At 37.6% G+C, this 16123-nt stretch overlaps 1 protein-coding gene across 3 annotated transcripts in view; it reads left to right on the forward strand.

Annotated features, from left to right (window-relative positions):
• Positions 1-16123, forward strand: part of TRIM33 (tripartite motif containing 33) — a 130331-nt gene that overhangs the window by 93958 nt on the left and 20250 nt on the right. For all 3 annotated transcript variants that reach the window (XM_046006948.1, XM_046006946.1, XM_046006947.1), the window contains exons 9-14: positions 833-1107; positions 1928-2092; positions 3934-4134; positions 11450-11582; positions 13335-13398; positions 15283-15442. In XM_046006948.1, coding sequence (XP_045862904.1) covers positions 833-1107; positions 1928-2092; positions 3934-4134; positions 11450-11582; positions 13335-13398; positions 15283-15442 — 998 coding nt within the window. The remainder of the gene's footprint in view (positions 1-832; positions 1108-1927; positions 2093-3933; positions 4135-11449; positions 11583-13334; positions 13399-15282; positions 15443-16123) is intronic.

Consider the following 16123-nt stretch of genomic DNA (forward strand, 5'->3'; position numbering starts at 1 on the left):
TAAACTCTTTCAGCATAGGTCCTCACCATTGGAAGTTGTAAAAGCAGAGGTGGATGAATTTCTGTAAAAATGTTGTCTCTGTGTATATTAACATTTGGTTATAGCCTTAGATCAGGCATTGGCAAACAGTTTTTGTGTGGCATGGTAGCTAAGTTTGTTTTTTAAATAAACTTTAAACAAATATTTTAAAGGGTTGTAAAAACAAATGAAAATAAAAGAACATACGATAGATCTTATATGGCCTGCAAGACCTAACATATCTGACGCATTAAAGGAAACGTTTGCCAACTCTGCCTTATATCAGACCTTCCTAAAATTTGCTTTTTGTTCCTAGAAAACAGTGGGCTTTGTGAGAGGCAAGGAAAGTGTTCATTTTTAGAGACGTAAGTGGTTAAAACATTCCATGTTTCTGTAGACAGTTTTGGAGCAGTGTCATACTCTGCCCTGCAGGCTGTGGCAATTCAAAGGCAGATGGCGTCAGCATTAGCAATCTTGGGTATCCTTGAATCAGTCTGGGAGACTTGATTTTGACTGACTGAATGGGCCTCTTCTGCAGATATCTCTTTCAGATTTTTAATTTTCTATGCATGTGTGTAAATGTAAATAAAGAATAAGGGCAGTTAATATTCTGAAGAATCAAAAGTCAATTATTTGTCTTTGGACTGTTTCTGATTTTTATTATCTTTAAACCTAGCTCCCATCTCTGCTGTACTGTCAGAAGTTTTGAGTGCTGATAGTTGTCAAAGGAAAGAGGAAAAGATAGTGACTAATCCACAAAGTAGATGATTTAATCATTTATATGCAAATTATTCTCATTTTTTAAATCCTTCAGGTAATCTAGTAATAGAGAGTAAACCAGCTCCTGGTTATACTCCTAATGTTGTAGTTGGGCAAGTTCCTCCAGGGACAAACCACATTAGTAAAACCCCTGGACAGATTAACTTAGCACAGCTTCGACTGCAGCACATGCAACAGCAAGTATATGCACAGAAACATCAGCAGTTGCAACAGATGAGAATGCAGCAACCCCCTGCACCTGTATCAACAACCACAACAACAACACAGCAGCACCCTAGACAAGCAGCCCCACAGATGTTACAGCAACAGGTGAGTATTATTACATCATGGCATGATTGGCAAAAATTATGAAGGCCTCAAGATTACACTCTGTCCTGTAAGGATGCATTACACATTTCAGTGTTACTAACAGGGACAGAGCTCAATGGTTAGAGTTTAAATATTTGCTCTGGGTTTGGCAGGGATTTGGGGAAGATGTAAGAAAAGGTGTTAAATAAAATACTTACCATGGGAAATGAAATTAACTCACTAATACTATGGAGGAGCAAAAGATTTTATTCCAACAGACCAGGTATTTTTTGTTTTTCACATGTGTTTTTGGGCCAGAAGGCCAGATAGTTTTTGCCTAGGATCTGATAAGTTCTTAACTTACTTTCCTACTTATTTAAGAAGGGGTTGGGGGAGAGGGAATCTGGAGCAGATGCCACACTGAATGCGGAGTCCCACACAGGGCTTGATCCCACGACCTAGAGATCACAACCTGAGCTGAAATCAAGAGTCAGATGCTTAGCCGACTGAGCCACCCAGGCACCCCAATCTGATAAGTTCTTTAGGTATTTGTTCAAATCATTTGCATCCCTGTATCTCTCCTGATTTCCCCTTCCCCATCCAAATCAAAGCCATTAATCCAGGGTTGGATAAGTTAATGTTAATAGGCTTTAAATACACACACAAACACATACATATATACTGAGAAGAAGGGATTGGGGCTAGAGATGGGGCGAATGTGACTTACACTTTTTACTTTATGCCCTTCTGTCCTGACTGATTTTTACCATAACATTTTATAATTGAAAGGTAAATTTATAAAAAAATATTATTACATAAATGCAATTTCTGCCTTTTGTAGCCTCCGAGATTGATCAGTGTGCAAACAATGCAAAGAGGCAACATGAACTGTGGAGCTTTTCAAGCCCATCAGATGAGATTGGCTCAGAATGCTGCCCGAATACCAGGGATACCCAGGCACAGCGGCCCTCAGTATTCCATGATGCAGCCACACCTCCAAAGACAAGTATGCCTAGAGTTACATTTGTAAGAATCATACAATTTTAAAACTAAAAGACATCATGCTTCTTAATCAGTTGGGGGACGGTGCTGTATGGCCATTGATACCTTTGAGAATTTGATTGATGCTGTGTATCTTCTTGTCCCAGAAAAATACACATGAATTCAATTTTAAGAGCTTCTTTAATGGCATTCAACTCATTATATACTGTGGGTTAAGAACCTCTAATCTAGTCTAACCAATTCATTTTACAGAAATAAAAAACAAAGGGACTTTTTATTTATCCATAATCACAAGAGGTATTGGTAAAGTCAAGATTTGAACCTTAGTGTCCTGAAATTGTTCCTCTAATGTTTTTATACGGTATTTGGAACCTAATCTATAAAAGGGACTTTGAAAACAATAGAGCTATGCTATATGTTACTTAAATATTTAATCCCCCTCCTTCTCTTCGCTTATTTTTCTTTTAAGGATATAGATGTGCCTATTCTTAAAAATAAATGTATTTAGAAACATGTTTTCTAATTTTTGCCTGAATAGCAGCTTATATTCGAATAGAAGTTAGGATTATAAAATTAGGCTACTTTTACATGTGATTTCTAGTTATAAAAGAATAAAGTTAATTTTATAATGTTATAGTGATATTTCTCAAAGCATCCTTTAATGACCATCAGAATGGCAGGGGTCATTGTCAGAAATAGATTTGAACCATAGTTACTGAAGCAGAATTTCTAGGGGCAGAATACTTAGAAATAATAAATTTTTACTTAACTCTCAGATTAATCTGTATACTAAAGTTGGATAAACAGTCTCAGAGCAGTGGTCCTTCAGCTTTTAGGTCCAAGTACCTCTGGAAAGACTTGAAAAATAAGTACTCCCTCACATTTACAGTTGACATTTTAAAGTGCTATTATAAACTTAAGTTTAAATGGTTGCTGAGGACGTATTTTCTGGCACATTGTAAATATTGACTTTATAAAGTAAAATCTTTGTATCATTCTTATAAACAAATCCACTAGAACCCCAAATACTGTAGCAAGCTCTTTTTTGTTTTGTTTTGTTTTGTTTCTTTAAAAGATTTATTTATTTGACAGAGATCACAAGTAGGCAGAGAGGCAGGCAGAGAGAGGGGGAAACAGGCTCCCTGCCGAGCAGAGAGCCCGATGCGGGGCTTGATCCCAGGACCCTGAGATCATGACCTGAGCTAAAGGCAGAGGCTTTAACCCCACTGAGCCACCCAGGCGCCCCTAGGATTTACTTTTAACAGCTTTCCTGTATATCATACAACGGTGTTAAAACTATGCTTGTATTGTATATGTCACATCCATAGAACTTTTTATCTCAAATGGAAGTTTGTACCTTTTCCCATTGACCACTTTCAGTTCCCCCTTCTCCCATCCTCTGCCTTTGGAAACCACAAATCTGAATTATTTTTCTATGCAATTGCTTTGTTTTAAGATTCCACATATAAATGAGATCATATAGTATTTGTCTTCCTCTGTCTTATTTTACTTAGCATGATGCTTTCAGGGTCCATCCATGTTGTGGCAAATGATTGCCTGTTTTTTCATGAATGAATACTACTCTGTATACAAACACACTCATACATTTTATATGTGGACAGACCCACATACACACCATGCCTTCCTTGTCCATTCATCTGTGCATGGACACAAGTTGCTTCTGTGTCTTGGCTATTGTTAAGATAGTGTTTGCTGCTTTGTTTCTCAGTCACAGGTGTCAAACATTTGTGAATCTTCCCTAAACTAAAAAGTGTTATGAAGATATAGTTCATATTAGGGTATCTTGGCAGATCATGTCATGATAACATCTTTTTTTCTTAACAGCACTCAAACCCAGGGCATGCTGGACCCTTTCCTGTTGTGTCGGTGCACAACACCACAATCAATCCAACCAGCCCTACGACAGCTACCATGGCAAATGCAAATCGAGGTCCCACCAGCCCATCTGTTACAGCAATAGAGCTAATCCCCTCAGTTACCAATCCTGAAAACCTTCCATCACTGCCAGATATTCCACCCATACAGGTTTGTATCTAAGTTGAATGAGAGATTTAAAACCTCATGTTAATTAAGGAGCTAAGGGTATATCTTTTCTTTTTGTTTTTTTTTTTTTCTTTCTTTCCCTTCCCTTCCCTGCCTTTCCCTTCCTTCTTCCCTCTTCCCTTTCCTCCGCCTTTTCTCCTTTCCCCTTTCATTTTTCAGGAGAAGCGTGTTTTGAAATTTCCAAAGAGTAGAGTATAATATTTGATTTTTAAAAGTTATATATGCTAAAACCAGCATGCCTTAATATGTTAAAGTTTTAAGATACCAGCTTTGTTAATCTTTCTGCCACTTGGCAACAGACAAACCTTGTGTTAGACAAAGTACTCGGTTTATAAATTTGGATCCAGAGAGGACATGCAGGACCAAAATGTGGTCATGTATTTGCCAGTCTTCATTAGGTCCGAAAGGGATGGTGTACCCCTTGTGCAAATAGGTTGGACTATGAAAGGAAGAAGTTGGAAAGTCTAGAAATTAGGCACTTTGGTGGAGGTGGTGCATAATGAGAGAGAAAGTGATGGTGAAAAGTAGAAGATAAAAAAGGTGAAGGTCCTCTGAGGCCTCTGTCCCTTTCACCTGTAGCATTTTCCTGAAGAAAAATATCTTGTAGTGCCTTCTGAAATTTCATGAATTCATTTGAATTAAAAGCATTTTATTTTTATTTTTATTATTTTAAGATTTTATTTATTTGACAAAGAGAGACACAGTGAGAGAGAAGAAACACAAGCAAAGGGAGCGGGAGAGGAAGCAGGTTTCCTGCTGAGCAGTGAGCCAGATTCAGGTCTCGATCCCAGAACCCTGGGATCATTACCTGAGCCAAAGGCAGCTGATTAACCAGCTGAGCCACCCAGGCACCCCTAAGAAGCTTTTTTTTTTTTTAATTTTTTCTGCCCGTGGTGGGGCACCTGGGTGGTCCGTTGTTAAGCACTGACTCTTGATTTTGGCTCAGTTCGTGAACTCATGGTCCCGTGTCAGGCTCTGTGCTGAGCGTGAAGCCTGGTTGGAACTCTCCCTCTGCCCCTCCCCGCTACATGCTCACTTCCTTGCTCTCAAATAATATATATATTATTTATTTATTTTGGATGCAGTATACAAACTATTTAATACAAAAATAATAGGCAAAGTCAAACAGGCACTTATTATTAAGAGAAAAACTGACTAGAAGAAATTTATCTTAAACACTTGTCTGGCTCCATCAGTGGAAATTGCAATTCTTGGTCTTTTTTTTTTTATTTTTTATTTTTATTATTATTTTTTTTTATTTGACAGACAGAGATCACAAGTAGGCAGAGAGGCAGGCAGAGAGAGTGAGAGGGAAGCAGGCTCCCTGCTGAGCAGAGAGCCCGATGCGGGACTCGATCCCAGGATCCTGAGATCATGACCTGAGCCGAAGGCAGCGGCTTAAACCACTGAGCCACCCAGGCGCCCTGCAATTCTTGGTCTTAAGGTTGTGAGTTAAAGCCCTACATTGGGTATAGAAGTTACTAAAAAAAAAAAAAACCAAAAAAACCCCCACCTTATTGTAACTTAATTCCAGTTGCATTTAACTGAGCTCCATTGCTGAGAATACAACTCAGGCACAGTTATGGATGAATGATTTGTACATTTTCAGATATTCACTGAATACTACCTTGCATATACATATATAGTAAATTTGAAAAAGGTTTAATTAATGATCCCTGGATATACTTCATTTTTGTTGATATTTTGGAAGAGGTTGTTTAAGAGAACAGTCGGTGATTCTGGTTTATGGGTTGTATAATGAACCCAACTTAGACTCTGTTGGACACCATGTCTCTTCCATTCCCCTTCAGACATCAAATGGGTTTTGGGTACTTGTTTGGAAAGTTCTCTGGGTAACATGACATGCCAGTACTCCTTGTGCTCGTCAAAATACTTGTTCAAGTTGGTAGATTGGCTTGTGGGCAGGGTGGGTGGAAGCACTGAGGCACTAGGTGTAGGCACACCAGACTGCTTGTTCGCATCAAGCCAAGGCAGTGACTTGATAAACAGCATTTTGTTTATAAATTTAAATATAGTCTTTGAAGTTATACTGAGTCGTCCTCAGATGCATTGTATGAGTTATTCAGAGTCAAGGGTCACCAGGGGAGCAAGGAGCAGTGAAATTAATAAGACACTGGGGCCCTTGATTGCATTTTAATGTTTTTATGTATTTAATGGATTTTATAAGAGTTAGTTTTAAAGGATGTTTCTTTAACTTCAAAATTGCTTCAAAATTACTAGCTCATTGTGAATTCTTTAAATCTTATTGTTTCCCTAATATTAGGAGACATCTTTTTTGGCTGAGTGAATGGAAGTTGTATTGGTGCTGAAAGGACTGGACAATATAGAATGGGAAATTTGAGAATATATCTATAAAAACTGGAATTTCTATTTTTAAGATTTATTTATTTGAGGGAGAGAGTGCACACTCGAGCAGGGGGAGGGGCAGAGGGAAAGCATCTCAGACAGACTCCCTCCTGGGCATGGAAACTAAAGCAGGGTTCTATCCCACAACCCTGGAATCATGACCTGAGCCGAAATCGAGTCAGATGCTTAACTGACAGAGCCACCCAGGCGCCCCTAAACAATAAAATTTCTAAGTCATAAGCTTATAGCTTACAAAGCATTTTCACAGGCAGTATATCAGTTTCTTATGTAAAATCATCTTGTGATAATGTGATACCCCTATTTTTTGGATGAGAGTAAGAAAAGTTAGTGACTAGTCACCCACTACATGGAAAAGTTGGAATTCAAAGCTCAGACTACTGATTACAAGTTTGGTTTTCTCCCCACTATCCATAGAGATAGTAGGGAGATAGTTCAGGATTGTAGGCCTGGAAAGGTATAGTGTTGAGAGGTTTTGGGCAACTAGAGAGAGGTATGTATAGTGTTAAAAGAATCATTCAAGTTTTGCTAAACACTTAATGTATGCTAAAGTCCTTGGTGATTGAAAATAAGAAGATAAATAAAACTTGGTTCCAGGTCTTAAGAAACTTTCAAAAGGAAAAGAAGTTTGCTAATGTCTTATTTAACATAATTTGCTAGGCTGTTTTGACCTTGGTTTGGTGCTTTCTGACAGAGACCAGATGGAGAAGTATAGATGCTACATATCTTTGAAAAGCTGGGCATCATAATCAGACTTTGCTTTTTATCACCTACTTTTTTTTTATTGAAGATTTTATTTTATTTGACAGAGAGAGATCACAAGTAGGCAGAGAGGCAGTGGGGGAAGCAGGCTCCGCCCTGAGCAGAGAGCCCGATGCAGGGCTCGATCCCAGGACTCCCAAGACCATGACCTGAGCTGAAGGCAGAGGCTTAACCCACTGAGCCACCCAGGCGCCCCATCACCTACTTTTAAAAACTGAGATATCTGGGTGGCTCAGTGGATTAAGCCGCTGCCTTCGGCTCAGGTCATGATCTCAGGGTCCTGGGATCAAGCCCCGCATCGGGCTCTCTGCTCCGCAGGGAGCCTGCTTCCTCCTCTCTCTCTGCCTGTATCTGCCTACTTGTGATCTCTATCTCTGTCAAATAAATAAATAAAATCTTAAAAAAAAAAAGTAGTTTCTAAAAACTGAGATATAATTCAGATACCAGAAAATCCAATTTTTAAAAAATATACAATTCAATGTTTTTAGTATATGTACAAGATTATGAACCATTACCACTATTTCTATAACATTTTTATTACCCCCAAAGACTATCCATTAGCAATCATATTTCCCTCTTTCCCAGTGTCTGGAAACCATTAATTTACTTTATGTTTCTATGGTTTTGCCTCTTCTAGACATTTTGCAAATGTGGAATTATATAATATATGGCCTTTTGTGCCTGGCTTCTTTCACTTAGCAGTGTTTTGTAGGCCCATCCATGTTGTAGCCTGCATCAGTACTTAATTCCTTTTTATGGCTGAGTATTCCATTGTATGGATATGCCACATTTGTTCATGGGCTCATCAGTTGTGGACATTTGGGTTTCCACTTTTTGGCTGGTAAGGAATAATGCTATAAGCTTATTTATACAAGTTTTTGTATGAACACAGGTTATTTGTTCTCTGTGGTAAATTTCTAGGAGTGAAATTACTGTGTCATATATTGTATAAGTTTTTGAGGAACTGCCAAACTGTTTCCCACAGTGGATGCTCCATTTTACATTCCCACCAACAGTGTGTGAGGATTTCAGTTCTACACATTCTTACCAACACCTGTTACTGTCATGTACTTTTAAAAGTAGAGGTGGTTACCATGAAAGCACAGCTATAGTAGGAAGTAGTTAACCAAGTGAATCAAGAACAGAAAGGTAAAGAAACCTGTCCTCTCTTTAAGAATCATTTACTTTCTCTCCTATCTGCCATGGTGTAGTAAGAAGAAACCTGGTGGAGGCTACACAGGAAGTAGACAAGGTAGCATTAACTATGTAATGCAACTCAGAAGTAAATTCAGAGGCAGTTTTGGATATTTGTTGATTTATCTTAATATAGTAGTCATGACAGCCATCCAGGATTAGAAGTTGATCTAAATAGAATTCTCTCAATGTAAATTGTTTTTTATTTTGCTCTACTGTCCATTTCCAGCATAGTGATAATGAATGTTTGTAATTTATACCTTGAGGTGATAGATGATGAACCCGAATACTTTTTGAATACATAAATGAATATTAGATTCTGTTCAGATTAGATTATAATAATAGATGTAATGTTCTTTTTTTAAAAGACTATTGAGAGAAAGTGTGTGTGAGTGGGTTGGAGAGAGCAGAGGGAAAGGAAGAGAAAATCTTAAGCAGACTCCAAACTAAGCGCAGAGCCTGACAGAGGCTCTCAATTCCAGGACCCTGAGATCATGACCCTTTCCGAAATCAAGAGTTGGATGCTTAACTGACTGAACCACCCAGGTGCCCGATAGATATATATTCTAATGGTTTATTCTTTATAAAGAATTTTTCGTATTTGGCATACTCAGTAACTATTTATCTGGATACCGTATTGGATATTATGAAGTTTTGGGAAAACTATGTATTTCTGATATTCATATGTAAACTTAAATGTTACTGGGTACCCATTTCTGCACTGTGCTCTTAGTACTAACTAAATGAATCAGTCTTTTCTCCCCGTCTTTACCAATCTGATAGGTAAAACAATATTCTTGATTTCTTTTGATTACATTTCTTTGTGTGCATGGTTGCCTTTTCTTAGGTTCACTGATGATTTGTATTTCTTCTCTGGATTGTCTTTTTCCTTTTTAATTCATAGAAGTTATTTATATAACATATGTTCAGAGAACATTGAATCAATCAATAAGTGAATTAATGTTTTTCCAGTTAGACTTTTTTTTTTTCCAGTTAGACTTGTAACTTTATTAATGCTGACTCTTCAACCATGTCTAGTGAAACCTGGGAGTGAATGCGTCAGCTAGCATTTCCTTATTGGGGACTGTAGTGATGTCATGGGGGCCCTTTTATGTACTTCCAGTTTGCCTCTTCAGAATCTGTCCACTCTTCTAGCCTTAGGCCTGTCTATCTGGCCAGAGATGCAAATTGCGGGTAAAGTATAGGAGTGGTGGTAGAGTTCTAGGTAACCTGGGACTTTCATGTCTTTTTTTTTTTTTAAGATTTTATGTATTTATTTGACAGAGAGGGAGAGAGGCAGGCAGAGAGAGAGGGGGAAGCAGGCAGAGAGCCCGATGCGGGGCTTGATCCCAGGACCCTGAGACCATGACCTGAGCCGAAGGCAGAGGCTCAACCCAGGTGCCCCTCATGTCTGTTTTAAATCATCCCCTCCTCCTTTGTGTTCAGGTCTGACATTTTCCAGCTTCCATCTGTGGCCCATATTAGGAGCTCCCCCTCTTTAGAAACCCTCTACTTGATTAGTTGCAGCTAGGAATTCTTCTATAGTTAGAGCTTACAAGTGAATTCTTGACCAACAGCTGTGATCACCAGACAGGCACAACTCCTGATATACCTAAATTGGCCCCCAATGAGCCCACTGCCTGCTATCACCTTCAGCCCTTTATGTTTCTAACATGAGGGTTTTTAAGGGCTTTAATGAGAAAGGCTTACTTTTCAGGAGAGTCCTCCCTTGCCTGTGATGTATTGTGACCTGCTTTATTTCGATCATTTTTCTATCACTCCAGTTCTACCTTGCTATATTTCTATAATTTTCTTCAAAGTTTCTACTTTGATGACATCCTTTCCTGTTTTTATAACCATGAAATCAGTGTAATTTTGAGAAGAAAGGAGAGCAAGAAGTAAATGTATGTGTTCAGTTTTCTGTCTTGAATAAGAAGTAGATTTGCATAAAAGGTAATCTGCTTCTAGTGGGAGAGAAGCTTAAAAGGGGCAAGGATAGGCACAAGTTAGATCATACGCAAGATTGGCATTATTTAGGAGTAGTTTGACCATCTCTTACGGAGTAGTGTAAAATTTTTCCTAAGGTAATTTTCATAATTAAATAGTATTTACTGTTTCTTACATAAATATTTCCTATTTCATCTTTATAGTTCCTTCAGTGTAGTGGGAGGTTTTAAAGAGAGGAAACTGATGTTTAGGTTGCTTGGTCCTCTGGCTTTAACCTATCACTTTGCCTGTAAGTGAGAAAACGGCTCAGTTCTCCTGTGGGCTGCCCCAGGTTATAAGGGGCATTACATCCCAGGCTGAGGGCCTTATTCTGAGTCTAAAATCTTTTTATTTTTTATTTATTTTATTTTTAAAAATATTTTATTTATTTATTTGACAGATCACAAGCAGGCAGAGAGGCAGGCAGAAGGCGGGGGGAAGCAGGCTGCCTGCTGAGCAGAGAGCCCATTGCGGGGCTTGATCCCAGGACCCTGAGATGAGGCACCCTGAGTCTAAAATCTTTTTAAAGCTTTCAAGTTAGGCACTGACGTGATTAAATTTCTGTTCAGGTGGTGATTCTGGCAGGACTGTGAATGCTGAAGTAAAGAGAGGAAGACCAGATGGAGGAGAATACTGACAAATAGGGTTCTTCATCAGCTTTGAGAAAAAGCAAGAGTCAGTGTGTCAAAGCGATTTTATTTTCATAGTAGAGCATGACGGATTTAGTGAATTGTTAGGTTTTGTCTTGAGCTGCCCCAGGTATTTGCTGAAAAGTATTAATTATAACTTTGTTCACAAAAACTTTAAACTATGTGAGTCCTCAGGAGAGGCTAAGGAAGCAATAAGTAAGCCAAGTTTGATCAAATGATCTGTTTGTTAGTAACTGAACATAAGCAGTTATACTATGAAATTAATAACTTCTCCTCTGCTTTAATCAAAGCAAATTTATCATTTCATTCTTTCTTTTTAGTTGGAAGATGCTGGTTCAAGTAGTTTAGATAATCTACTAAGTAGATACATCTCAGGCAGTCACCTACCCCCACAGCCTACAAGCACCATGAATCCCTCCCCAGGACCCTCTGCCCTGTCTCCAGGATCATCAGGTAAAGCCATCAGAGGCACTGGCTCGTTTCTTTTGTTACAGCTGACCCTTGAACAACACAGGTTTGAACTGCACAGATCCACATATATGTGGATTCTTTTCAGAGAGTGCAGTACTGTAAGTGTATTTTCTCTTCCTTACGGTTTTTTAATAACATTTTCGTTGGCTTACTTTACTGTAAGAATACAGAATGTAATATACATACCATGCAAAATATGTGTTAATTGACTGTTTATTTTATCCTAAGGCTTCTGATCAACAGTAGGCTCATCTGTAAAGTTTTTAGGGAGTCAAAAGTTAGGCGATTTTTGCACAATTGGGGGGTAGGTCAGTGCCTCTAACTCTCACATTGTTTAAGGGTCAACTGTATATGTATTAGATTCTCCAGAAAAACAGAACCAACAGGAGGAGTGCGTGTGTATAGAGAGAGATTTTAAGGAATTGGCTCACATGATTGTTAGGACTGGCAAGCTATAGGGCAGGTTAACAGGCTGGAGACCCAGGGCAAAGTAAATGTTATAGGCTTGAGTCTGGAGGCAGAATTCCTTCTTCTGGGGACATCAGTCCTTTCGATTAAGGTCTTCACCTGATTGGATGAGATCCACCCACACTGTGGAACTTGATTGGTTTAGGCAGAAACGCAAGTGATTAAAATGTTAATCACATCTAAAGATACCTCCACAACAACATCTAGACTGGTGTTTGGACAAACAACCAGGTAGCTATATTCTAGCCAAATTGATACATAAAATTGACCATCATAGTATCAAATCATACTTTTTTTCTGATGGCTCTTTCTAACTATATTTCTTCAAATACGGTTGACCATTTTCAGCTAACTGAAGTAATATATGTATCTGTAGTATACACTGTTTAGAGCTGTTAATTACCCCTCCCTTAACCCCCAGCTGTTTTCACATTCTTTGCTAGGTATGTAGATGGATTTGCTTGTATTTTACGATACAGATGGTCAGTTGAAGAGTTCTTTGGTTTCATCCCATGTTTATGACTTACAAGATATTGAAAAAATTTTAAAAAAAAAGTTGAGGAAAGACAAGTAAATTTTCAAATTGCAATTTTAAAACAAAAACTTAAATTTACTGGAAACTATTAAAGTTGTGATTAATCAACTCTATGAGGTAGAAATCTCTTCCAAAACCTGGTTGTTTTGTTGACCCTGTTATGAATGAATGATTAAAGCAACTCTGAACAGATTGACAGTGCAGAAGTGGTTATGGAGTTTATTTTTTTGGTTTAAATTAAATGTAACTTACTTTTTACTGAAACAGACCACCTCATTATTTCTTGAGTAAAAATAGTTCAAATTTAAATGTGAGTCTTTCATGAGATGTACCATTAATATGATTTTTAGTTGTAGAATTTTTAAAGTTTAATATAATTAATCCAGGACTTCTAAAAGAATGAATAATTACTGGCAATCTAAGTAGGAGATTTACCAGATGGTTTGGGGCAAGATGGCATATAGCTTTCTCTTGACCTGGTAGTTCTCATTGATTGGATAGTGTTGCTCTGAGGAGGATTCTGAGAATCCTGTCTGGGCTCAGGTGACAGAAACTGGTTGATGCCTGCCCTGCCAAGGGTTATACATGCCATCCCTGATTTTGACACTAAGGCTAGGTCTGATTTCCAAGAATTGCTAAATTGCATTATAGTCATCTTTAATTCTATAAATACTAGGTAGAATTCTGAATATTGTTTGCATTGATACTCATTTTGATGTATTATTTTCTAGGTTTATCCAATTCTCACACACCTGTGAGACCCCCTAGTACCTCTAGTACTGGCAGTCGAGGCAGGTGAGTATTAACATTATTTGTAGGTTTTTTTTTCCCCCTTAAGAAAAATTTTGAATATGTATTTTAAAAAGTAGAAAATTACATTGAACTCTTATGCTTATCACCCGGCTTCAACAATTACAAGTTTAGCCAGTCTTACTTCTTCTGTGTTCCCATACATTCCTCCCTATTCTGGATTATTTTGAACCATTGCCATCTACAGATATATTGACTCAAAATCTATTTATATGTTGAAGAAATACATTGTTTCTCATACAGAGTTTTCCCCACCTTGTCATTTAAATAGAGTATGTGCTATTTTTTTCCTCAGTGTTGATAATTTTGATCAGGGGGAAGGTGAGGCAAGAAGAATACTTCATTGATGGTGGCATGTACATCCATCAGGGGCATCTAACATTTGGTGGTTTTTGTTTGTGACAGCCACCATTAATTGATCATTGCCTAGCTCTTTTTTTTTTTAACTAGTTGAAAAATAGTGGTATTTTAATTATTGTGTTATTTCTTTTTGTGTACCAGTTTAGAATATCTCTAGAAAGAGAAACTTTTCTGTCACCAGCTATTTGGTTATAGGACAGGCAGAAGAGATTCTTTCTCTTTATTTCTGTTTGCATAATAGTGAGTTGATTCCCAGCACCTTCCAAAAGGGACCAGTGAGTTTTTATTATTTCATGAACTCATATATTTAAACATTTTATATATTACTAATAATTAAGGATGTTATTTTTATTGATGGGTTATATTGTTCCATCTTTGGCCTATCAGAGCTTTGTCGGTTTGGCTTCCTAGGCCTTTGGTATAACCCCAGTAGTCTTTGAAAGCTTCCTTATTTCTTGTTCTGAAATGATGTTCCAGGTTTGTCCTAACATATTTCCTGCCTCAGGCCTAGAGCCCACCATTTTTCTAAGAAATCCTGGTTGTATTAGTGAGGAAATAGTGCTTGGAGACAGTCTTCTGGGCACTAGGGGCACTAGCTGCTGCTAAGTTGTTTGTTACGCCTTTTTGGTGGACATAGCTAAGAAATAGGATGGTATTTGGAGTGTATTAACACAAGATAGAATAAATGTGTAAATGTTGCCCGATTTTTATACTTTAGTTTGAATAACTTAGTACGATGCAGGAAAGATTTAAGCTACATGATTTTTTTTTTTAATTTGGGTTTTGTGTGCATTTTGAAGACTAGTGCTATTAAATACTTGCTTGACTTTTTAATTATACCTTAAATAAATAATCAGTACTTTGAAAAGAAAAGTACTTTGAGTACTTGAGTAATTGAGTGAAAAAGGTATTCATTCTCAGTAGCACTGCAGTCTTACCAATTACTCACTTCTCTTCATAGCGGTTTTGCTTTGTGGTCTAGATAGAACTGATTAGTCATAGACCTGTCCTCTTAACCTATCATTTTGTTGATTCAAATAAGGATATTCTGGGTTGTTGACTACTTGTTATTCTCTTCTCCCAATTTCCTGTCCTCAAAAGCTAAAATAGAGTTTACTTTGAGGAGGCTTCATGAACTACTGTTATTAATGCTGTTTTCTTCATTAGTTTGGGAGCAGAGAAGAATCGAAATTACTTTTCTAGAGAAAAACAATTGCTAACATTCTATATTAACTAGCCTGGGAAAATGGTTGTTTACTGGATTTCTTAAATGACTTAGTATAAATGCCTCACACCATAAAAATGTTTTTAGGGTTTTCTGAAAGTTTGATATACGTTTTTAAAGAATCTGAAGCTATGCTTATATCACACTTCTTTTACCTGCATTATAAGATGTCTTTATCTTCTAGAAAGTTGGTTCTTTTCACTTTAATGAATATTACTTTTCATATCATTGATTTTATGTATATTATACAAGCACATGTGACTTTTTAAATTGTTTTTTATTAGCTGTGGGTCATCAGGAAGAACTGCCGAGAAGACAGGTCTTAGTTTCAAGTCTGATCAAGTGAAGGTCAAGCAAGAACCTGGGACTGAAGATGAAGTCTGTAGCTTTTCAGGAGCTGTGAAACAAGAAAAGACAGAGGACGGCAGGAGGAGTGCCTGCATGGTAAGCTCCCACTGGGGCCTGTCAGGGATTCAAGGAGGCCACTTCATGGATTCTTCCATCTCTGCATATTAGACTGAATAGTGGTTCTATGGACATTTACTTATTTTTGGATATTTATGCCTGGTATAATCCAAATATCTCTGTAATTCAAGTTTTTCATCTTAAGTGTCAGCTATAATTTGTCACAAAAGGTTTAATTGTATTAAGGATTCATTTGAAATGATCTTTTAGTTTGTTATTGGTCAGTATTTTTGCCATGATTCTAAATTGGGTTCTATTTTGTTTTGACTTCATTAGTCTTCATTAGTCATCTCAACAGTCACATCGAGTCTCAGGCCACAAAAGATCCTTTACTATTTTCCTGGATCTGTGAGTTCAGGATTAGGACTGCTGATGTGAAAGAAGTTTAATGATCAAAGAGTTGTGTGATGGGAAGATTGCCTTTGGCTTATGAATTATTAGCCATTTAAGAGTTCTTCAGGTAGAACATTTTATAAAATTTATAATATAGAATGAGGGAAGGCCACCTTCTCTTCCTCCTCCTGTGCTGACACCCTCCACTCCCCAGCAGTAAATTTTGATCTTGGTTTTTTTCTTCCTGCCCAGGCTTGCGTGTCATTTTCTACTTGGTTAGCATATAGACATTTCAGGTTGGAGTATTAGCATATTTAACACAGTATA

The sequence above is a fragment of the Meles meles genome, chromosome 1 (genome assembly GCF_922984935.1).
Source record: "Meles meles chromosome 1, mMelMel3.1 paternal haplotype, whole genome shotgun sequence".
In the NCBI taxonomy this organism is placed as follows: domain Eukaryota; kingdom Metazoa; phylum Chordata; class Mammalia; order Carnivora; family Mustelidae; genus Meles; species Meles meles.